This window comes from Artemia sp. Qi Xiang Cuo, chromosome 9, assembly GCF_049724085.1.
Source record: "Artemia sp. Qi Xiang Cuo chromosome 9, ASM4972408v1, whole genome shotgun sequence".
NCBI classification, from domain to species: Eukaryota; Metazoa; Arthropoda; class Branchiopoda; order Anostraca; family Artemiidae; genus Artemia; species Artemia sp. Qi Xiang Cuo.
The window spans coordinates 3,145,733-3,170,355 of record NC_142802.1 but is presented as its reverse complement, the minus strand read 5'-3'; the positions used below and the strand labels follow the sequence as shown (position 1 = coordinate 3,170,355).

The 24,623-nt window shown below is 32.8% G+C and overlaps 1 protein-coding gene across 2 annotated transcripts in view; it reads right to left on the bottom strand.

The window, feature by feature from the left end:
- The window catches only part of pps (protein partner of snf), a 77,666-nt gene that overhangs the window by 41,771 nt on the left and 11,272 nt on the right, over positions 1 to 24,623 (bottom strand). Inside the window, exons 4-10 of one of the 2 annotated variants that reach the window (XM_089094220.1) lie at positions 21,123 to 21,263; positions 17,332 to 17,791; positions 13,744 to 13,849; positions 9,561 to 9,746; positions 6,746 to 7,025; positions 4,688 to 4,799; positions 2,796 to 2,917 (exon numbers count right to left, since the gene is read on the bottom strand). In XM_089094220.1, the coding sequence (XP_088950346.1) occupies positions 2,796 to 2,917; positions 4,688 to 4,799; positions 6,746 to 7,025; positions 9,561 to 9,746; positions 13,744 to 13,849; positions 17,332 to 17,791; positions 21,123 to 21,263 (1,407 nt within the window). The remainder of the gene's footprint in view (positions 1 to 2,795; positions 2,918 to 4,687; positions 4,800 to 6,745; positions 7,026 to 9,560; positions 9,747 to 13,743; positions 13,850 to 17,331; positions 17,792 to 21,122; positions 21,264 to 24,623) is intronic. The other variant, XM_089094222.1, reaches the window with a different exon arrangement.

Sequence of the window (24,623 nt, the reverse complement as noted above, 5' to 3'; positions counted from 1 at the left end):
GACTTAAAATTAATTACTAGACCAGTTTTTGGTATATATATATATATATATATATATATATATATATATATATATATATATATATATATATATATATATATATATATATATATATATATATATATATAGTATTATTATTATTATTTATTTTAAAACCCGTAATACAAAAAAGGAAAAGACGGAGCAATAAGCAAAAAAAAAAAAAAAAAAGCAAAAAAAAAAAAATTAGGAGTTAAAAATTTGGTTTTTATTGACTAACGCTGGAGCTAAGCTATAAATAAGTACTTAGAAAAAATTAAACAAAACGAGAAAGAAAAACACAATTATACACTGCTCTGTAGGTACGCGACATGTTTTTTTTTTTTTTTTTTTAGGCTCTATATATATAAATAATATATATATAAATAATTATATATATAAATAATATATATATATATATATATATATATATATATATATATATATATATATATATATATATATATATATATATATATATATATATATATATATAGATGAAATAAATAAGTTGAGCGAAATTAAGTAACTATTCCCGATTTTTGTTTTTAAAGTATTTTCTAGGGAATATAATACTTTGGGCTATGACAGTATAAAGAACATAGACTATTTAAAAAATGTGCACAAATATACCTATTCTGGCACTTTATGGGAAAAGTAAAAAAGGGAGATAAAGAAAAACGTTTGACACTTTTAGTCAGTTTTAAAATTAGCTCTTTGATTTTGATGGGTGAAACTAGGCGAGGCTAGGCTTTCTTTTTGCGACAATCCTTTGTTTTCTTGGCATTTATTTTTCAAATTCATTAACATTTTTTCTCAGACTTTGCAATTGTGTTTTTTTTTCAGAAAGTGAGACCAGGCACTTATCACTGTAATGATTTCCCCACTCACTCTAATTACAGTATTCTTGTTATAATCATACTAATTACAGGAAGCTATTTTATTGAGTAGATCATCAATGTAAGTGACTGCAAAGATACGTTATTAGAATTAATTAGATGTCAATTAAGCTCAATTTCGCTGAAATTTTGAAAATAATGAGAAAACCATATTTAAAAGCAAAGGATTTAAGATGCAAGGACTTGCGTGTAGATTTCTTATTTTCCTCTCATATGCGATTCCCATACTCTTTAAGTACGCTGTTTTAAGTTACGGGGTGGTGACAGGCATTGCAATATTCCAGGGTGATTATGCAACATACATTCATGAAGAACACAGCATCTCTATTCTTCCTTACCCTCACTATCTTGTAAGGACATTAGCAGGAACATGGGATAAAACTGATGTACCATCAGCCTTCCCCATTACTTAACTATTACCTATTTGGTGGACGACAGGATACAGGCGTAGGCTATAACCTTTGAGAATTATCAGTAAATACTTCTATTAATGGAAGATTCTTAATCAAGAAAGTCCAGAAATACCCCCCCCCCCAATTCTCAACCTCCCAAAAAGAATAACATACCTTGCTTTGTTCTAATTTTTTTTTTGTTGATGATCGACCAACCTCATATATGATTATTGAATTTTTTTGCATATATATATATATACATATATGTGTTTCGGGATCATGATATTATGTAGTTTTATTGTGTATGAAATATTTATGAAAGTGCTTTTTCGGTACACCGTTTCAGCTTTCGACATCTTATAGAATATATTTCTTGTGTTTCTTTTTCTTTTTCGTTCGTAGCATACCCTCCCAAGCGACGCTTTTGGTGTGGTATCGATTGATTTTGTCTCCGTTTTTTTTTTTTTTTTTTTAATACTACTACTACTACTAATACTCATTATCTAATTTTTATTTATATTTTCTTCTTTTGGTACATAGGTATGACGAACTAAAACACGGATACATTACCTCCATATCACACGTTATTTAACCTTACAGAGAATCCAAAAAATATTTATTTTAAGCGATATTATTGCTTACGAAAAGATTATCTTATTTCCTCTACGATTTTCTCTGCTATAATGCCAAGTGTTCTTAACATTAGTTTTTATTGATTTTATTTATGAAGTTAAATAATTTAAATTTAAAAACTGAAATACGCTTTTACATGAGGTTTTCTGCTGATTCAATTTTGTTTTGCATGACATTTACACTTAATATTCGCGACCTTGTCTGCCCTCTGTTAATCTTTAAATCGACTCTTTAAATATTGCATCGACTCTTCGCTGTTTTCCTTGACATTGGGAAATTACGTAATGATGCACCTCAATATCCACCATGTTTGCTACGTTACCAATAAAAGTTCAAAATAGAAGTAGTTTCCTTTTCTTATTTAATTTTTTCTATCATTAAAAATTCTCAACTTTTCGTGATATTTATCGCTTAGTATTTGTAAAGAAGCCCCCCTCATTCTCTAGGTTTGAATTCGATGCATTACTATCGAGCAGAGTTGAAAAAACTGGGAAGGTTATGTCCCTGGTCTATGAGGTTTTTTTAAAGAATATGTTCGATTTTTAGGGAAAATGCTAGAAAGGCATATTTTTTTGTCTCAAGTGTCACCACTGCTCCACCCACTTTTAGTAGATTACCACATGGTACAATTAGACTCACAAATACTGTTCGAAAATTTATCTATTTATTCAAGCTACTCTGCCAGATCAAAGGTGAAATACGCAGTCTTCCTGAAGAAATTTCAAAACTTCACACAAGCTTCACAAAACTTCATACTTCATTTACCGTATTCTAACTTCTTTTTGTTTATCTTAGCAATTTTTTCTGAAGGGAGAAGTAGCCCTAAAATATGATAGAACAGAAAATTGATTACAGTATCCTTAGTCTGAACGTCTTCCTCTGGAAGCATTTTACCGGTGCACAAAACACAAGTGGGGTCGATTGTAGTATGAGCTGAATGCATCGTTGCCAAGTCATCCACTTTATTTTCTTGAGCTAAAAGAAACGATTATAAAGACTAATTATATATCTTAAAAATTTAAATTTTGTTAATAAGTGAAAATACGCAAAGAGAGAGAGAGAGAGAGAGAGAGAGAGAGAGAGAGAGAGAGAGAGAGAGAGAGAGAGGCAGACAGACAGGGAGATTTGAGTGCCAAGGACTAAAATAATGCGAAACCTCACGTGTCAAAAGTACCGTAAAATATCACTAGGGGGGTTAAATTCTAGTTTTAGCCTATATCTTGGAAAAATCAAGCTTTAAAAAAATATTTAAACCTGAGTTTAAAGTAACGAGATTAAAGAGGCCAATTGGTTGAAAAACATAGGAAATAATGAGGAAAATCAGAAGAAAATTTAGAATCCACGAGGAAAGGTCCTAAAAATAATAAACAATTAATATGCAAAATAAAAAAGCAAAAAATAAACGAGACATAGCAGCCCATTGCTACTTACAAGCCCTTCCCTTGTCTTAAAATTTGAAGTTTTTTTTTCTTTTTAAAGAATACCGCAACACTAAAGTTGTCAATCTCTTGAAAATTTTAAAATGGCATATCGCTTGAAAGGATTTCTGTAAAAAAAAAACTGACGCCACATACTTTGTTCAGCTCATCAAGGACTATTGATGAGCTATTGAAAAAAAAAAAAAAAAAAAAAAATCCATCTGCCTTCGTTCAAAAGTTGATTTTCATTCCGCGGGCCAACTTTCTACTACCACTATCTAGAAAGGAGCAAAGGAAAATTTCTAGTTTCTTTAGAGATGGGGCCAGTTAACCGTTTTAAGCACTTTTTGATTTTAGTCCAACTTCGATTTCAAACTGGGCCTGCCTATTTGCCTGCTAGAAGAGAACTTTCCAGTCGAAAGTAGAAACATAGTTCGACGGAAAGAAAGCTTTTTTGCATAACTTCAGATATTCTTCTCAATATTAACAACAAAACTCCGCTTCAAATCACACACTCTAGGTTCTGGCTCAATTACTAGCAACCTCCTTTCTGGCACCAGGCAAGAATTATACACAGCTTTGAATGATGTAATGTTATATTCATCAATCTGATGAATATGATTAATAATTCATTTTTCCCCATGAATAATTTCTATGTCAAAAATAATGTCGATGAATAATCTGTTGCCTCATAGCTTTGTCAAATCCTGATTTATAAATTTTAAAATCTTGTAAAAACGTATCTTGTAAAATCTTGTAAAAACGTACTCGCTAAAGTTTGACTCTGTCTCACAACTTTATTTTTTTAAACAATAAAAAACTTTAGCGTAAAGAGCGAGGCGTTAAGGAGGGGACGGCCCCTTTTTTATACGGAATAATTTCTGTTCGTTTTAAGTTTTAATGTCGCTCCTTACTTTCAGTTTAAAAAACTGTTTTTTTTATTTAATTTTGACAAAAGACAAATATAGTTTAAAATCGTATGAAAAACATTTCATTTTCAAAGATTAAGATTTCACACAGGGATTTAACTTTTTGGTCTTTCCACTGGCATAGTGTAAATAGAGGATTTAAAAAAAAAAAATTAATTATCATTAAAAAAATATATATCAAAACAAGAATCTCTTCATAGAATAGAAGAAAAACTCATTTTCAGTTTCCCTCTTTTCCTTTTTTTTAATTAAGCCTGACGTGCATACATTCTTTAAAAACGGCGGATGTTGGCAATAAGCTAAAATGTCAAACTAGAAAAAAAGGGGCAAACCAAAGTGTTGCTCCCGCAACACAGTAAGATAGCATAAGGTAAGCAAAAGAGTAGCTAGTTACTTACAATGTTTGTTTTCCCGTTCCTCAATAATTGCTTCTCCTTTGTGTGTCTTGACCACTCTGTTATGGCTCATTGATAGGATTTCATTCTCAGTTTGAAGAATTATTTCCATTTGCTAAAAACAAGATATTTTTCAATATTTTTTCTTGTTTTCTTCAATTTTGTATTAGAAATGCAAAAAAAAAAGCAAAAACAAAGGCTTCTACTTTGTGTACGATCGCTCTGCTATAGCTCTGATAAATAAGAGACAGCGCGGCCCGAGTTTTTCAAACTAAACATAAAAGACACAGAAAAAAGTAAAAGGTGCTGCTAATAAGTTTAGTCACAATACTGATTGCTCGCAAAAGATTCAAAAATGTGCAGCTCGACATCAATATTAGAGAAAAAGTGATACTCTGAATAGTATCTGAATTTATCTCAAACCCTCCGTAATTGACACATTTAATAACTGTATGTAGATGCAGTTGGTTTACAACTCACCATAAAAAAAAAAAAAAAAAAAAAAAAAAAAAAAAAAAAAAAAAAACAAGATATGAACATAGACATTATACATGGAAAAGTGACAATTTGTGATTTCTGGTTGGTTTGCTTATAGCACTTGTGAGCACTAAGCTCACAATACTTGGCACATGGATCGAATGTACCATGTTTTCTCATAAGGTATGAGCTCACGCAAGAACTCGCGGCAAAAATCTCACGGATCTAAAGAACACACACTTCATTTTAAAATGACAATATTCACTCAGTCAACAGTAGAACGACATTAAACACATTAATCCATAACCACAACAAACACAGCGGCACTAAACACAGTTTCTAGAACAGCGCTAAATATATATGGCAAGACTGAAAATAAAATACTCCAGAGCCGTTCATGACGCATAGGGCGTCAATTTTTATAGAAGTTACAGCCGCCAGGTTGTTTTTACAAAAATAGGTAGAAAGCCTGTCACCCAGCCTTGCTGCAACTGAGATAGAAACCCGGGCCCCATATTGCCAATCAGAGATCCATCCAATATTCTACCACAGGATTTGTGGCAGGGATAAGCTACTAAAAATCTTTGTGAGAAGGACTGTATTCAAACAGAATTGCGAGCCAATCATACCTGATTGAATTTTATTCTCCATATTTTCGTACATCAGTGTTGGGAAAACATTTTTTTAAGGTTTTGACTAGGAGACGAAGATACGTCAACTTATCACAAAGCTTTGGTACAACACTCATATAAGCATGTTCCATCAACAAAAATTCCAAAAAAGAGAATAGCTCAAATATTTAGCTAAATATAAGAGATATTACTTGCACCAATATAGAGATGAATATAAGAATGAGCACAGTGGTAAGGCTGCAACAAGAACCGGCAGAATATTTAAGTAAGCCAAGTAAGTTATGTAATAAAAGACAAATGTAGGAAACTGAGAGTAGCAAAATCTGACAATTGTGTGCAAAACGAAACAAAACAACCGGAAAAAATAAATATAAATGTACTAAGTGGAAACCAATTACCACCTTTATATTATGCATTTTATATCAATAATAAGATAAATGAGAAATATTGGCGATCTTAAAATTGTAAAATTTGTAACTAGCCTAGTGAGATAGCAAATCTCTAACAAGGTCAAGATTTTAAACGTCAATCTGAGGAAAATTGGATGTACATTATCTAAATGTAGTAATTAAACAAGGACTCTCACTCTTAGGAATTATAGTTTTGTAATAAAATTGGTGTGCGTTCTTCTGCAATCAGAAACAGGAGATAATAAATTGCACAGGCAATATTTTGACAATTACCAATAAACTAAGAAAGACATAGGATTAAATATCTCATTAATAGAAACGCAACTAAACATGCATCAATTGGAAATATAGACTCGGAAGAAATATTTATAAGAATGACACCACAATCGAAAAACTGCTAATTACAACAACTCAACACCATCTAGCATCAACTTGTCAGGGATGACAATGCATTTTCTTGAAGCTTGCAATTTTAGACTTGATACATATTTTACCTTATTGGCTCAACATAAAGAGAGTTACATAAAATGGAAAAAACTCACATGCTGGCTTTCTTTCTGGCGCCACTCAGCCAATTCTTCAGAAGCAAGCTCGTCTGCAGTCATCCGCACAAGATGATCAGGCTTAATTTGTCCAGTCAGAATCTTCCTGAACAGTCCCTCATTTTTCAAGTCCTTAATATTAAAAATAAGGCTTCTGTAGCGAGTTTTGTATTTCATTCCAGTGTCACCATTGAATAAGCTGAACAGTTGTTCTTCGATTTCTTCTGCTAACTTACGAATTTGTTCATCGGAGATTTTAATGTCAGAAGCAGTAGCTTTTCTGAAAATAGAAAAGCAAAATCAGTGTAAAATTATCAATAACGAAGTGAATAAATCAGGCTGCTTGTTTTAATGAGTATTATAGAAAACTCTCCTCTACAGATAAATAAGAAGAGAGAGAGGTCTGGACAATGAAAGCAATCTGCTAAGTTTGGTAGATATATACATGTCAAAAGGAAGCTTAGTGTGAAAGCAGAGGTGAAGCTTAGATGAAATAAATTGAAAAAAAAAGAACAAAAAGAGCAGCATATAGTATGAAACATGAAAAGTTGATAAGAAATTGAAGGAACACTAACTCTTTAACTAGTCTCGGATATACAACCTAAATCGGCTTTCCTAATTCAAATATTGAAATCAATATGTTGCTTCTAAATAATATTCTATTTATAAACGTAACAATATGAAACAATACTTTTTTTCCCACTTCAACATATTTAGTCTTATATAAGTATAAACTTGTCATACTATCTTAAAAAATTTGGAAGCATAATTAAAACATATTAAGGCTTTACTTATATTAATTATTGTGTTGTGATTGCAAGTATTGTAGCAATGTTTTTCAGCGCAGTAGCTCCCATAATGAAGTACTGTCCTTTTTTATCTAGATAATTTAGCCGAATACAGGCAATTATATACATCTGTATTCAAACAGGAATTTTAAACAAAACGCAAAATTGGTTATAACAGTAAACCATTAGAAGTTCAGCAACCAAAAGTTTAACATCATTAAAACCCACTCTTTGAGAACATTTTAAAGCTAGAAGGACTCACATCTGTATGTTTTGGGAATAATAGCCTTAAAGAAAAAGAGGCAATCTCCCCCCCCCTCCCCCAATTGTACACATGCACGATAACTTAATAAAATTATTGGTTCAAAATAGGGATAAAATCCTTTTTAATAGACAGTGTATAATAAATTTCACAAAAAATACCAGATATTTCGGTCACATATACAGTGACCGTCATCAGTAGTAAAACCGACTCCGAAATTATCTACGTGATAGCTTAATGTCTCCTTTGAGAGGTACTGGGCATAAAAGAGTACATGGTAATGAATGGTAAGAAAGAAGTAGCCTTTGTTACTTTAACCCTAACCTCTATAGAACCGTTTCCTTACATTATGTATAAATATAAAATACGATCTTTACACTGATCCTAAGCATGTAAAATTCATTTGTTTGCTTAATATATGCATCAATTAACTATACTTTTCAACCTGATTCTGATGTTCAAATTCAACAAGTTTCATCCCTCCAAAATTTCAGCTTCAAAGATTTCGTTTTCTTCCTTGTTTATATTTAGGCGAATTCAAAGGACTTCAAAAGTATTTACTTTTTATTACTAAATATTAATATTATCATATAAAAATTATTATAAAATAATTTAATGAATTGAGCCTGAAATTTTGTCGGTTCTTCAAGTATTTTCTACAAGGCTTGAAAGAAGACACCTATTTTTCGTACATTGGTATTGCACGTACTAACCGAATTCCCACAAGTGAATTTTAAACTTCTAAAAAAATCTGAGCTAACCGAATTAGGGAATAGCACTTATCGAGAAATCAGACCCTTAATCGCACATTGGGAAAAATTTTTTTAGTCTAGAACACAGAAGGACCTTTCCATGTACATTCCATTACAAATCTCAGAAAATTTACCAGTTATCTCCCTCTTTCATCTGTATATAACTAAATTGATTTGTTTTCACTCATTTGAAAAAAACAAATCCTAACATGGCCTTTAACTGAGAATACCTATTACCTACACAACTGCGTATGTAGGCAGATTTTTGTTTGTGGCCCCCTTTAAATAATTATTTTGGTTAAGTTTCACATTTTTGCAAGAAATTTACGGTAAAATTGATTTTTCTGTGATTTGCCATTTTACTTTTTGGACAATATCCAGCTATTTAATTTTTTCTGCGGGAAGGAACTTCACACAACAATACATTCTGCATCGGCGGGAGCTGTGCTTTTAGCCCCTCCTAGCCTTAAAATTTCCAAAAATAGTTTCTGAAGTAATCTTCCGGACTTAAAGATAGTGATATTTTAAGAGGAGAGGCTACAATCACCAAAAAGTGAATTAAGCTTTGTGAGCCAGTTGTTCATCCAGGGTTTATGATTTAAAGATGCTATGGCCAGTGCTATGAAATTTCAATCATCGAGGCAGCGGAAATAATCGCAATTAACTACTTTTCTTATATGCATTTTAAAGTAAATTAATTACTTTTCTTATATGCATTTTTATTGATCATACAAAATTTTTAACTTAAAACCTTCACGTTATAAAGCTTGTGATATAGTTACGTCGGTCTTAAGCTATTATTGTAGATACAAGCATTTTACTTTGAATAAAAGTTTCTTTTCTTAGAAAAATTTATGAATAATTAATTTTTTGATGCACTCCAAAACATTATCTGCTGCTACGTGCCATGGAAGATTAGAGAGCGGAAAAGGTAAACTTTTTTCATAGTCCCTCCTTTCAGTACAAAAATGAACCCGATTCAAATATACAAAGTAATGTTGAGCAATACAAACCTTTGACTGAGGGAATCATAAAACCCAGATTGGATTTTTTGTCTAAATTCCTTCAGTTGCGATCCAGGATTTTCCTTCGGTGTTTCTTCAGCTTCACTTTTTCTCTTTTTTTCTTTTTTCGATTTTTCATCATTAGTCTTTGATTCACTTTCAGAGCGTTTTCGTTTATTTTCATAAGTCTTGGACCTAAAAATTTAGTTACTTAAAATCCTCTTTGAACTGAATCGACATTCTACCTGAAGTGATTATAAGTTCTGAGGGATCTGAATGTTCCGCAGAAGAGGTATACTACCATTTGGATAGTGCCGTATACTACCATTATTACATGACGTTATAAAAACATTTTTTTTACACGACGTCTTAGGTCGCACCGATATAAAGAAGTCAGCCCTTGGAAACCGTTTAACTGATACCAAACAATCAGCTGTAGGAAGAATGAGGTTAGTTCGCACTTACGAATGACAAACAGCCAAGAATCGCGTTTTTTGGTCATCCACCCGGGGCTAAACGAACTGCAGGCCGTTCCCAAATGGAGCGGTAAGAGGACTTAAAAGGTTTAATAGAAACTGGAACAGAGCGATTAGGGTGGACAAGCGTGGTCAGCTGTGTTGGCTTGGTGCTGCAATAATTTGTTAGCAGTAGTAATGGTAGACCTTTGGAAAAATATTTCACCTAAATACCATGCAAAAACAATTCGTCTGAATAGGTTTTACGACTTGCAAAGACTAAACATAATTAAAACTTTGGACTTCAAAAATGTTCAAACATAAACACTGTCACACTAATCCATTTAGCGTTATTTTAATTTTTATGATTAAAGCATTTTAATACCTTTGATGCTCAATTCAAACTTAAAAACTTTTTCGCATGCTGACCAAAGGTCTGCGTTGCGCAGTTATTGGTCTCCTGATTCAATGCCTTCGGTCGGGGATGCAATGTGTAGTTGGGGGAATATCATCCGACGCTTCCCTTGCTTTTCCCCCAGATTTCTCCAGGTACCCATTTAGAGCTGGATCGACTCTGGCTGAGCTTACAGGGTCACACCATTGACCCCCGTTCCAAACCAAATAACCGACGACACCAGGACTCGAACCCCCGACCTCAGGAAGGTAGCTCATAATATGTAATAACTATTAAATACATATAATAGATATTTTAGTTGGGTGCAGTGGAGTTACTGTCAAGCGTAATGTCCCCATTAGATACCACAGAGGATACAATCTCCTTTATACACTCTTTTTTATGCTTAGAATTTAAAGATTACTTAAATTCAATTGAGGATGTTGATTGATATAAGAAATTGTAAGGTTTCACATACTAACAAATTCGACAATTCTAAATCACGATTAGAAATAGAAGATTTTCAAGCAAGAATGAATACAAAAAATTCTTAAGGTGAAACTGAACTCTACCATTTCCCACTAAAAAGTAAGAAAATTGATTTTAAGCGTTTATTTACTTACTTACCTTTTAAATGAATCTTGTTATTAGCGCAGTTCGTAAAAAAAAAAAAAAAAAGGTCCTTTTAAAAACAAAAAGTTTTTTCAGAAGATAGGGGTTTTGGGTTTTTAACCTAAACTTTGGAACCAATTTCCGAGCCAGAGGTATTCTCTAGTTTCTGACGAGAAATAGTCTTTTTACGACGAATTGAAGAGTCGGAGACATATTTTTAGGGGAATTGGAAATCAGGACCCCATCCCCCCTGATTCAATTTTAGAGACCATAGGGACTTTGTGGCAAACCTATATCAACAGTTTTCGCTGTTTCTGCGAAATCGTTTTAAAACTGTTTTGTAAATTGATTGGCAAAAGATAAGAAGACAATTCGGCGACTGCGTAGCTCCGCTTAGCACAGACGTTTGACAGCCAAGACGTATGCAATACAGCAAAAAAGTTTGACTTCTTAACAAAGTGCTAAATTCGTTCAATATACGCATGTTCCTGATGCTAACAATTGTTTGTTTATACATGGAAGTTTGGCTTGAAATTTAAAAATTAAAAGCAAATACGAAACTTGTCCACGATCATTTTAGTATCTGTCTTATGCTCAAAGTTTACTAAATTAGCAACCAATAAACGGAATTATAAAGAACAGTCCCTTGCTTGATCACCGCAATCACTTTGGTTACCCAATAGTCTTGAACCCTCTTTTTCATACCCACTTACTCAACCTTAGGGCCTTTTTGATTTCTGAATAAGCTTGAAAACTTTCAGATAAGCATGGATTTATAAATATCGGATCAAATTTGTTTTAGGATACGGAAAACACAACGCTATTTTACGCGATCTCATTACTCCATACGTTGTGTGAGGGCCGTAGAAGAGAGAAAGGCGATAGCGCCATCGTTTAAATACCGCTCATGGGAAATCGGAATCCTCTTGGGTTAAGCAAAGCAGTTTCTCCCGTTGTTTGAGTTTAGTTATACAAGGCATTTGGCTCAAACTTACTTATAATGGGACAATACCTTAGATTGCAAGAGAAAACATTCTAACACACTTTTTAACTAGTGTTCTAGCCCAATGTTCCAGCCGACTAGTGTTTTAGTATTTTTTGTCCTTGGTACGAGAAACGTTTTAGCACTCTTTGGATTATTGTTTTAATCCCAAAGACACTTAAAATTTCCATACCTTTCTCCTTAAACCTAAAGTCTCTTGGACAACGAAGTAGAAAATACCCCAGTGGTCAGTTTTTTATTCTCTTTTCAATTAAAAAGCCATGTTGTCATAGGAGCAAACATTCTCATAAAAACTGGCAGCACATAAGTTTTACAGCATTCAATGAATTTTTTTTTTCAATTAAAATTAAAAAAGTTAAAAGTGCTCGTCAAGAGTTCAAGTTTAAGTGCCCGCGGAAAGTAACTGATTACTTATATATTTTAGAAACGAATTTCTTGAAAGTAGGATACTGAAGATGCACAATAGCCCTATTTAAAAAAACAAAACAAAAAAAACATGAATCCGAGACACACTGAAACATGCAGGAAGGGACAGTTTCTCTCCTCTGTTTTCTAAGAAATCTCTGGGAAAGAACTTCTTGAACAAAAATAAAACGACATCAGACTATTTCACAAAAACGACCTCGGACTTTTTCACGTATACTTCTCACTAAGTTCTTTGTGATTGACATTCATGAACATACATGTCAAATAACGAAATTATTAAAGCTACAAATCGAATTAACACAGAAAAAAGACAAAATAATGTTTGGCCTTCCGTTTTAATGTTCAAGATTTTACTACAATCAGTACTTCTTTTCAACATGGGCACGACTTAAACCAAAACACTAAAAAAAACTTTTTTTTTTTTATAAAACTGATAAAGGGCACTTCTATTTTTAGTCATAAGCTGAGCCAAAAACGACTCTGCCAACCAAAGTAATAAAATATGACATCAGATTAATCTAAATATGTATACATGTTGCTATATGTATATTTGTTACTATAACTGATAAAATATGATATCAGATTAACCTAAAATATTCGTCATACCTAATAGTAATGTCTTAAAGCAATTATGTCACAAAATATCACTTATCTCAAAATTTAAGAGTACCTACAGACTTTCAAATACATATCACATCCCTATGTGTGAGCAAAGGTGTCCACGCAAATTTTCCATGAAAAGGAGAAGGAGGGAGACAAGTCTACAATATATTTTTTGCACAAGTGTGCAGAAAATAATTTTGCACAAAAACTGTCACAATATTTTGTAATATTTAGAAATTTACACCTATTACGTATTTCGGGAACTTTCCCGAAATACGTAACAGGGTATCTTTGCCGAAACGAATTACGTATTTCCTGGAAAAACATAAATACGTAATATTTCGGGAGAAGACAAGAGCCCTCCCTTGTGGAGGGCCGCTATTGCTTCAAGAATATCAATCCCGTTTCTAGATCTAGAACATTATTTTGTAGAGAAACATATTTTTGTTCATCCTATGCAAGATTGCACGACACTATTTCTGCGTTCTGGATAAGAGAACCTTAGAATTGCATCTGAGGTTCAGACATATACAAAATATAAAAGCTAAATATTCAAATGAGATCCAAAATATAAATCTAAAAAATGAGAAAACAAATAACTACAAAGACCAGAAACAATCCTATTCAAAAAAATTAGAAAAATAATTTATTTGGCAATAAAAATTCATGAGATCGTTTTTGAAAATTATTAAAACTTACGATCCGTAAAACTTCGACACGGGTGTCTCATCAGGTTTGTATACTTCGTAATTTGGATGCTGCTTTAAGAATAACTCCAATTCTGTTGCAAGAGGTGCCTTTGATCCTATTAGACAAAATTATAATAACAACATACACCATTCATAAACATAACAGAAAATGTGGCGATACGGCTGCGTTTTTATTTTAACACGTACATATAAAAAAGGGAAGAAAAGTAGGAAGATCTTTTTCTATTTTTTTATAACATTCAAGTCAAGATTCTCAAAACGTTTATTATTATTAGGTTGTTTTCAAATCCAGTCGACATGTTTACATATAGCCCTCAAAAACGGGCCTAAGAGAAATCATGAGCTTCATCCCCCACCCCCATAGCATTAACCTTAAGATGAACATTGATAAAAATGTATCTTTAATTTTTAGTCAAAATCGCCTTTTTGTGGGTGATTAATACCGAAGTCCAAGAAAGCCAGAGTACGTTTTGGTAATTGGAGGCTTGATAAATGTTTTCCAAAAGAATTGTCTAAGGATAGTTTTAGATACCAGTTTGACTGACCGTATTTAAAACAATAACCTGTACAAAAAAATATGTGTCGATCCCACTTTCTAGGCTTTTAATGAACGGTTATGACGCCTAGGCCGCGTTTCATGGATAGCAGATTGACTAAGGATAGTTTAAGGTACCAGATTGACTGACCGTGTTTAAAGCAATAACCTGTACAAAAAATATGTGTCGATCCCACTTTCTAGGCTTTTAATGAACGGTTAAGACGCCTAGGCCGCGTTTCATGGATAGCAGATTGACTAAGGATAGTTTAGGGTACCAGATTGTTTGACCGTGTTTAAAGCAATAACCTGTACAAAAAATATGGTTCGATCCCACTTTCTAGGCTTTTAATGAACGGTTATGACGCATAGGCCGCGTTTCATGGATAGCAGATTGACTAAGGATAGTTTAAGGTACCAGATTGACTGACCGTGTTTAAAGCAATAACCTGTACAAAAAATATGGGTCGATCCCACTTTCTAGGCTTTTAATGAACGGTTATGACGCATAGGCCGCGTTTCATGGATAGCAGATTGACTAAGGATAGTTTAAGGTACCAGATTGACTGACCGTGTTTAAAGCAATAACCTGTACAAAAAATATGGTTCGATCCCACTTTCTTGGCTTGTAATTAACGGTTAATACGCATAGGCCGCGTTTCATGGATAGCAGATTGACTAAGGATAGTTTAGGGTACCAGATTGTTTGACCGTGTTTAAAGCAATAACCTGTACAAAAAATATGGTTCAATCCCACTTTCTAGGCTTTTAATGAACGGTTAAGACGCATAGGCCGCGTTTCATGGATAGCAGATTGACTAAGGATAGTTTAAGGTACCAGATTGACTGACCGTGTTTAAAGCAATAACCTGTACAAAAAATATGGTTCGATCCCACTTTCTAGGCTTGTAATGAACGGTTAAGACGCATAGGCCGCGTTTCATGGATAGCAGATTGACTAAGGATAGTTTAGGGTACCAGATTGTTTGACCGTGTTTAAAGCAATAACCTGTACAAAAAATATGGTTCGATCCCACTTTCTAGGCTTTTAATGAACGGTTATGACGCCTAGGCCGCGTTTCATGGATAGCAGATTGACTAAGGATAGTTTAAGGTACCAGATTGACTGACCGTGTTTAAAGCAATAACCTGTACAAAAATATGGTTCGATCCCACTTTCTAGGCTTGTAATGAACGGTTAAGACGCATAGGCCGCGTTTTATGGATAGCAGATTGACTAAGGATAGTTTAGGGTACCAGATTGTTTGACCGTGTTTAAAGCAATAACCTGTACAAAAAATATGGTTCGATCCCACTTTCTAGGCTTTTAATGAACGGTTAAGACGCATAGGCCGCGTTTCATGGATAGCAGATTGACTAAGGATAGTTTAAGGTACCAGATTGACTGACCGTGTTTAAAGCAATAACCTGTACAAAAAATGTTACAGCAGGCGAACCTTTACCTTCACTCCTTTCACTGTAGTACAATTTTTTTTAAAAACAAAATTCGGAAAAATAAACACGAATTCGACTCCATTTTCCGTTTTAAAATAATCTAAATTCATAGTTAGACACCATCAATGCCATCTACCAAAAACACATTAATGGACAAATACTGATAATTTAGGTTAAGTAAAGTTAGATTAGTTAGATGGCACTTGGACGTAAACATATTTAAAAATTTGATAGAAAAAGAAATTGAAAAAGAAGGAACGAAGTGAATATAAAGGTTCTCCCTCCTTCAAAATATACAAACTGGGATTATTTTCCATATTATGAAGTAAGAATTTTTTTCTTCACATGTTTCCTTATGCAGAGGACTGACCCTACTATTCCAATTGATGTTAGTTTCGTTCTTGCTTTAATAAGAGTAATCAATTAAAACCCTCTATACTCAGGTAATGCAATACGAGGAGTGTAATAGCAGAAAAAGAAAAACGAAACTTCTAACCGGGAACACCAACACATGAAGAAGAAGAAGAAAAAAAAAACACAAAAAAAAAAACGAAAAATAAAGCTAACTTTACGACTCAGATCATCTCACATCGATGAGACTTTATTCTCGTTATTGCATTGATTTTTACAAAGCATCTAAATGTAAATAAGGCAACAACATTTAGGATGGAAGATAGAAATAATGGTCTTTGTTGGATAGATTATATTAAATACAAAGCAGCAAGCACGCACACAAGCATGCTCAAGGCGCGAAGTGGCATACTTTGGTAAATGTCAATAAAACAATAAATCTATGTTATTAAACGAGCAATAATTGTATACTGTATTATCTATATATCTGTAATTTTTGTTCTCAAAAACAACGTTGTAATTTTTTGAAAATTAGCACACTACCATTTTCCAGTGTGAAAAAAAAAACGATTTAGATAGGTCAGAACTTTTAACAAAATTCTTTTCCCCTCCTAACCTCTTAATATTTTTCATAAGGCGGTTGCTGGCTGAAATTAGAGACCCCTGAAGGTTGAGAGCCTTGAGCACAAGTTGGAGTTTAGAGCGCGATTTGTTTGATGATAAACTAGTTCATTCCGAGATTTTATAGAAAGACATTCCCGTTCTATGGTATGAAGTGAGCCACGGATTCTTAATTCTTTCGCACTTAATGCCACACATTGTGGCAGAAAATTTATAATAGTGATTTGCATACCAGGGTACCAAATATTCATGAATACAATCAGTGTTCATTTAATAAGACTGTTCGTTTTCTGGGGTGAAAAGATCTAGATAGGTCACGACTTTGGAAAGATTTGTTTAGTAAATTTCTTTTTTTTCGGATATAATAAGAAATAGACACACAGCTCGAAATAAGGATTGTTTTCAGTAAACTGCAGATTAAGTTCTGATCTTTTGAGCACGGGGGTTTCAGCCCGACAGTTTTATTCTTGGAAAAATATTTGGCTTTTTTTCGGCTCATCTTTGGTTTAGTGCAGCTCTTTACTTCTTTTTTTTTTAAACTTTTGTTATGGAAAGTTTTTTTTTTTAATTAATACCAGTAAGAAAACGATTTTTGTTGAAACGATGACAAGTTACCTTGCAAAAGTGAGCCGGTGGATGTATCATACACGGGTATTCGTTCAACTTTGACCTGAGTATGACGACTTGGAGGGGGCGGTGCTTCCGCTAACATCATAACCTTCCTTGGCTCAGCTTTTGGGATAGGTGATACCATGGATTTCTCATAATACTTTCTCTGCCCTGTAGCCCTTTCAGAAGCAGATTCTTCACTAGAAGCGTCTTCCCTATTCTTTGACCTCATTTCGGTTTTCAACATTGGTGGAGTAATATTTTTTGCAGGAGTTTTGTGCTTTCCGAGAGGATGCCTATCAAATATTTCATTGGACATGAGTTCATCGCCAAAGCTTTTTCCTTTTCTTCCATTATCTTTTGGTATTGGGGAAGTCCTTTCACGATGCTTTGCCCTCACTGGAGTATTCTTCTCAAGTTCTGGTCCTTGATTTGAGTCATCTCTTTTATCTTCTCGCTTTACACTCTACATTAAAAACAACAAAATAATCAAATCAAAAATTTACAAAAGGGAGATAAGATAAATCAAAAAGTCAACTAATAATACTTAATTCTATTGTACTGTGATATACAATAATAACAATACAATATAATAATGATACAGTAATATGAATACAATAATGATACAGTAATATGGACTTCTACAATAATAATACAGAATAATAATATTCTAATTCTAGGAGTCCATTTCTAGAAGTAATACTAGAAATGGACGGTTAATCACAACAGGGTATTAGAAAAATGGGAGATTTCCCTAGGAAAAAGAGCTGAGAAACTTTATCGATTCTGAAAACGAAATTACATCAATTTTCTATTTTTAATAAAACAAAATGCTATCTTTATTTTCCGCTTATTACGCAAATATACTCATTGGCCAAAAAAAGGGTCATGCATTCGTGCATGCACAACGCCGTCTAGAAACAAGAGAGATAAAAAATAACTATTCTCCCTACCTAAGGCATACGTTACCTTACATTTTTTGCTTTAAAAAAATATATTCTACAAGCTGTCAAGTTCAGCCTCCTCAGCTTCTTACAACATTTTTTTTTATCTATTCAAATTTCAAACCCTACTTTGTTACAAACCCTACTTAATTGTTGATAACTATACCATTTTCCCACTTTTCTAGGCTTGGGGCAGTCAGTTACTTGCGTAGAGAGTTTTTCTAAGGAGGGGAGGAGGGAATTTAATTAAGAAAAAAGAAAAGAAAAAAAAAAGCTGAATGAAAAATATCCGGGAAAATAGAATCTTGGTAGGTTGAGTGATTTCTGATGGATGGCCTAGGCTTGTGTGCTGGAAATATTTCAGGTAAGAAGGGGCGAGTGAAAGTACTAAAAACATGCAAATTATATGGGAAATGTAAGAAACTATAGACAAAACTGTAAAATCTTGAAAAACTTTTCAGGGGGGAGGGAGAGAGTATTAAAATGGGAAAAAAAATTCAAACTGCGAAAAAAAGATGAGTCAAAATAAAATTCTGAAATATACTTTTGTTTTCTGAAACAAATAAACTATTTGTTCTGCTGTAGAAACCACAAACATAAAAGAAAGAGCGATTAAATTGATTTATAAAAGCAAAGATTAATACAAATTAAAATTACAAAATTACTCTGCAAGAGTTTTTCCTTCGGGGGACAAATCTGTCAAAAACACAAAAATAGGTTAATTATACAAAATTTTGAGAAAAAAATTTTCCTTGGGAATTAATAATGTTAATGTTTGAACTTTTACGACAAAACTCGTGGTCAAATTAAGATAATGGTTTTACTTATTTACATTCACGGTTCAACGTGGCAACAATGACGAAAATGTGACACTACCCTAAGAAATTTTTAATTTCCGAATAACCATAAGAAAAATGACAGAAAATCAAGATCTACAAGATGAATGGACCTATGACGGGTCTACCAGGCCAAAAATACTTTCTTACATATATATATATATATATATATATATATATATATATATATATATATATATATATATATATATATATATAATATAAAGTTTTATTGCGTGAAAGTTTATGGACAAAAAGCGTGGTCAAATTAGGATAATGGTTTTGCTGATTTACTTTCACGGTTCAACGTGGCAACAGTGATCAAAATGTGACACAACTCTAAAAAGTTTTTAATTTCTGAATAACCATAAAAAAAAATCACAGAAAATCACGATTTTCAGAATGAATTAACCTAAAATTGGTCTACCGGGCCAAAAATACTTTGATGTCCTTGGTTCTTCATATGAACAAATTTGCAAGATTTATTTTTATTCTTTGAACATAACGCTAAAAACTATATATACCTATATATACCAACCCACAAGAGAATTTTACTATAATTTTAGTAATTTTTTTTTGTTAACTTGAGAAAACATAGCTGTTTGTAAAATGGCTTTTAACTATTTTTTCACTTGGAGAACGGAAACAAACTTATAAAATCTTGCATTTAAGATATTAAAAAAGTAGTTTACGAGTTGTAGCATTAATTAACATTAATTATTCTGTCATGCCTTGTTGTCTGTTAATATTTTTTGCGACTAAAATTGATTTAAAACACTTCGACTAAAATTTATAAAATAAGGATATTAATTTTTGCATAAACTAATACCTTATTAAGCTTTTGTTATGGCTACAAAGGTAAGTTTTGCACTGTTCTGCGATAGCAATGGAATTTCTAAGAAATACATTGGCAAAAACCCTTAAGCGCTAGTACCGACAGTAAATTATATGAGCTATAGTGACTTTGTGCAGCTCTTTTTTATTAGTTGATTTTTACAAATTTAAAGCCTTTATAGCGCTTCCGTTAACGCTAGTGTTTAATAAGGAATTTTAATTAGGCTTACATTTAGCATGAGATAAAATAAAAATAAAATTCTCTTCTTAAAATAAAATCTCATCTTTAATTTTGCTAATCACTATTTCAGTAGTGGTTAATAGTATTTGGTTTATTTATTTTTTTACCAAATATACCAGTATTTGTGTTTTCTTTATCATTAGATATGAATTGCACTACTGGACGTGAAGAATTGTATATGCAGAGGTGCATTTTTGCATGGAAGCTTTTTGCAACTTATTGAACAATAGAAAAACTGTTGCATTACAATTGTTTTGCTTTTGATACAAACATAAATATGCAGAAATTGGAATTATAAGCATGATTATCAAATAGAAAAGAAGCAAAAGAGAGAGAGAAAGAAAGAAAGAGAGAGCGCGCAAATAGATAGAAAGAGAAAAGAGAGAAAGGAGGACGGACAAGGAGAGAAAAAAAAGAGAAGGAGCGGGGCTTAAAGGAGATATAAAGAGGGAGGGCGGGATAGGAGAGAGAGACCTTTATTTCACAATCCCACAGTTAAAACACAAGTGGGCAATAAAGATAGATGGATAGATAGATAGATAGGATAGAGAGAGAGAGTGAGTGAGTGAAAGAGAGAGAGAGAGAGAGAGAGAGAGAGAGAGAGAGAGAGAGAGAGAGAGAGAGAGAGAGAGAGAGAGAGAGGGGGAGAGAGAGAGAGAGAGAGAGAAATGAATAGGGACAAGGGGGAGAAAAGTGAGAGGAGGTTGCGGAGAGACATAGAAAAAGAGAAAGAACTACATGAACTTGTGAAATTGGTAATACAAGGAGCTATTTTGTCACTTTCATGAGTGGATAATCATGGCTAAGAAAAATAAATAGATGAACAAAAAAAACGAAGAAAAACAGATGTTTTGTTGAAAAAAGATTTAGGATACGGTTCCATGTAGCATTAAGATTTGAGGAAATAAGGGACACACGTTTCATCTCCGTTTTATAACAAACCTTAGTTTGGGATGAAAGAGGACGATAACTGGCTGACTCTGGAATGGTTTCTTGAGCATGCGTAATAACGCACTTATCACTGCAGTAGATGGAGCTGGAGCGGGCCGAATTCTTGCACGATTTTATTACGCACTTGACTCTCTAAAAAATGTAAGCTAGTTCGAAATATTCAATCAGAGTTCATGCGGTGGTATCAATCAAATCTAGAACTAACCTTCCTATATTAACAAACTGTTAGTTATTACTTTTATACCTATTTCTATAAATAATTTCTATGAACATTGATACACACATGAGAATAGGTTCTGTAAAATACTTCAGTGAGAGTAGAATTAAATTTCTTCGAACAACCAAAGTAAAGTGATAAATACCATATGGTCAATGTTAATCGATCCTTTCACAAGGTAAAAAATTTTCTTTAAAATATTAAAACAAACTCGTCGAGAAAACGACGAATTGCCCCATAATTCCTAAATATGCTAGATATATATATATATACATATATATATATATATATATATTGATAGTCTGTATCTGTATCTGAAATATACTGTAAAGTATACTGTACAGTACGAGTGAAATATCTCGTATATGTGAAATATACTGTATCTGAAAATGATTAATGAAAATTTTTTAATGATTCATTTTCCCTTTTTTTAATGTTGTTAAGGAAAGCTTATTTTTGCAGGGAAGGTTGAAAGCCAAGTATCTAACACATTTTTACCTGACGGGTTAGAAAGTGGAAAAGTTTGTAAATTGTAAACTTTCTACAAAACCGCAACGATAAAAACACTAATCATCAAGGCCGTACCTATGGGGGGGGGGGGATGTTTGTCTGACTCATAAAAACGTAACAAAAATGGATATAAACAAATTTTTTAAGCGTTTTTTGAGTTTTTTTTTGTGTAAACCCCCCCCCCCCCGAAAAAAAAATCATGGGTACGGCCTTGCTAATTATCAAGCTAAAAGGACACAAAGAAACGTACTGGATAGCTCAAACGAACTGACTTACTTATTTTAAGAACATTTTCACTTATACAATATAATCGCAATTTAATATTCAACAGCCACCATCAATAGAAGCCAAAACCAAAATCAAAGCCCTAATTCAAGAAAATTATACTTTCTTCTCTATATTATGGGAAGGCAAGTTCGGTTCTGTCTATACTAACGTTGTGGATTTAACATACAAATGTTAGTTCTACCGGATTTATTGGTAAATGTTTGTTCTGCCGCAAGGTAGGCTGATGGTGTAGTCTTTCAGTCATAAAATTCAATCTTCTTTATTCTTTTTATCACAATGTTCTACTTTTATTATTTTTTCTGCAGTTTTACTTAATTGGCTTCTTTTTTGTTTTGTCAACACTAAAGACTGCATATCGTCGGGACAAAAGTTAGGACTGATTGAGGTAACTCTGACGTGACCAAGGAGCATCTGACACTCTTAATTCTTTGGTGCTTTAATTTGTATTAACTAATTAAATAAACGTAATTCAATTAAACGTAAAATAAAACGTAATCAAATAACGTAGATTAAATTAAACGTAATTAAAAATTACTAGCGCCACTACATTAACAGTGCACTACAACTTGAACACAACGTAGCTTAAACATTTCAAAACGAACTTAATTTCAATCCGTATATGCATTTCAATAATAGACCTAAGCTTTCTTGGATCCAACTTGAAAATTTGTGATTTTTTGGGAAAATATTAATTCTTTTTAAAAAAAAAGGTAGACTCATTTATCCGTAATATTGTTCTTTATTGAATATAGAAATAATTAATAGAAAATTAGATTAGTAGGCAGAACACAGGCTAGTTAAAAAAAAAGTGTGGACACAAATATCTATTTTTCCTTTTTGGAAAAAGGGAGTTGGGGGATTTTCCCTAACTTCTTTCCCAACTCTTCTTATTTTTTTACTTTCGTTCAATGAACAGGAAAAGTAAAAAAAGAGGAAATATATTAAATACAGCAAATATTTTTAATTAATTTTATAATTAACTTTGACGGGAACAACGTTGACCGTTTTCTTTCTTTCCGAGAAGCAACTTGAGTCTCTGGTTTTATTAAATTCCGGTAATTAGTTATTCAGTCACTAATTACTCACTGATTTCTGCCGTTTCAAAATGAAAGTAAAGTTCGACATAATGTCAGAGTAGGGAAAGGCTGCTAAGTGTTACTAACCATACAACATTATTTTTGCATGATTTTTTTTTAGCAATTCGTCTTAAACTGAAGAGGCAATAAGCTGGCTTTTGTTATAATGTGAATGAAGGGAAGGGGTATTACCATGTCACTGAATGATAATTGTTGACTCCCATACCCCCCCTCCTTACTCTTCTTATGCATACAATTTGTTTAGTTTTCCTAGTCACAATTGAAGTTTCTTCAGCTCCTTGATTAGCTTCAGCTCCACTAACTAGAATTCAAAAATTTAGAATCCATTCTCCCACATCCATCTTCAGCTCCCTGAAGCTCAGAAAGTCCAAATTTTGAATACAGTGTCCATGATTATTAAAACAACAACAACAATAACAACAGGGAATGTCCACTATCTATTCTCCATTTCACAGGCATTCGTCTAATTTTTCTTTCAAACTCTTAAATTCCTTTTTCAATTAACTTTTAACGAAATTTTGAAAATATTCCGGTTCAGGAGAGAAAAAGAGAGTGAATTAGAAAGAAAAGGAAGAGAGAAGGAAAGACAGAAAATAGAAAAGAAAGAGAGAAGAAAATCTAAAAAAAGAAAGAAAGTAACAAATCTATGTGAGCGTATCTCACAACCTTTCCTATAACTTAATTAAACAAAATAAATAAGAGACTTGCCACAACTGGAACAATAAGTTTTAGCACTAGTAGCGAATTGACTACAAAGCATAATATAGGTTTGTTACAATTGACTACAAAACAAACATAAAAAACATACTTCATTTGGTGGTTTTTATGTTCTGTACAAAAATATTACCTCATTATTCAACTACACAAAATAGTTTTTTATAATTTTTTCTTGCTCAAATCCCAAAACAAATGGCTGTTCCAGCAAACTGTGAAACGATGTAAAAGTTGTGCTCTCTTCAAAGACTAATTATGTGTCCAATGTTATTTCGGCCATCATGATAGGATTTTGGTAAAAGAAAATGGACTGAAAACAATGGTGTGTCAAAAATTCGCTAAAAATTTATTTTTGAAATGGAACTTCAATTTCACTAAAGTTCGAATTTTTGAAAGTGAAGTTTCAAATTACTACCAGGAATACTCTGTCTCACTCGGCCAAAGAGTGTCACTTGCTTAATACCTTCAAATTTTTCTATTTCTTTTACTTCTGAGCAAGGCCGCATCCAGTGGGGAGGGGGTTAGGAAGTTTAACCAAAATTTCTGAGCAAGGCCGCATCCAGTGGGGAGGGGGTTAGGAAGTTTAACCAAAATTTTCGTCCGACTAGTAACAACGTAACAAAAATACATATAAACTAATTTTTTTATGCGATTTCAAAATTTTTT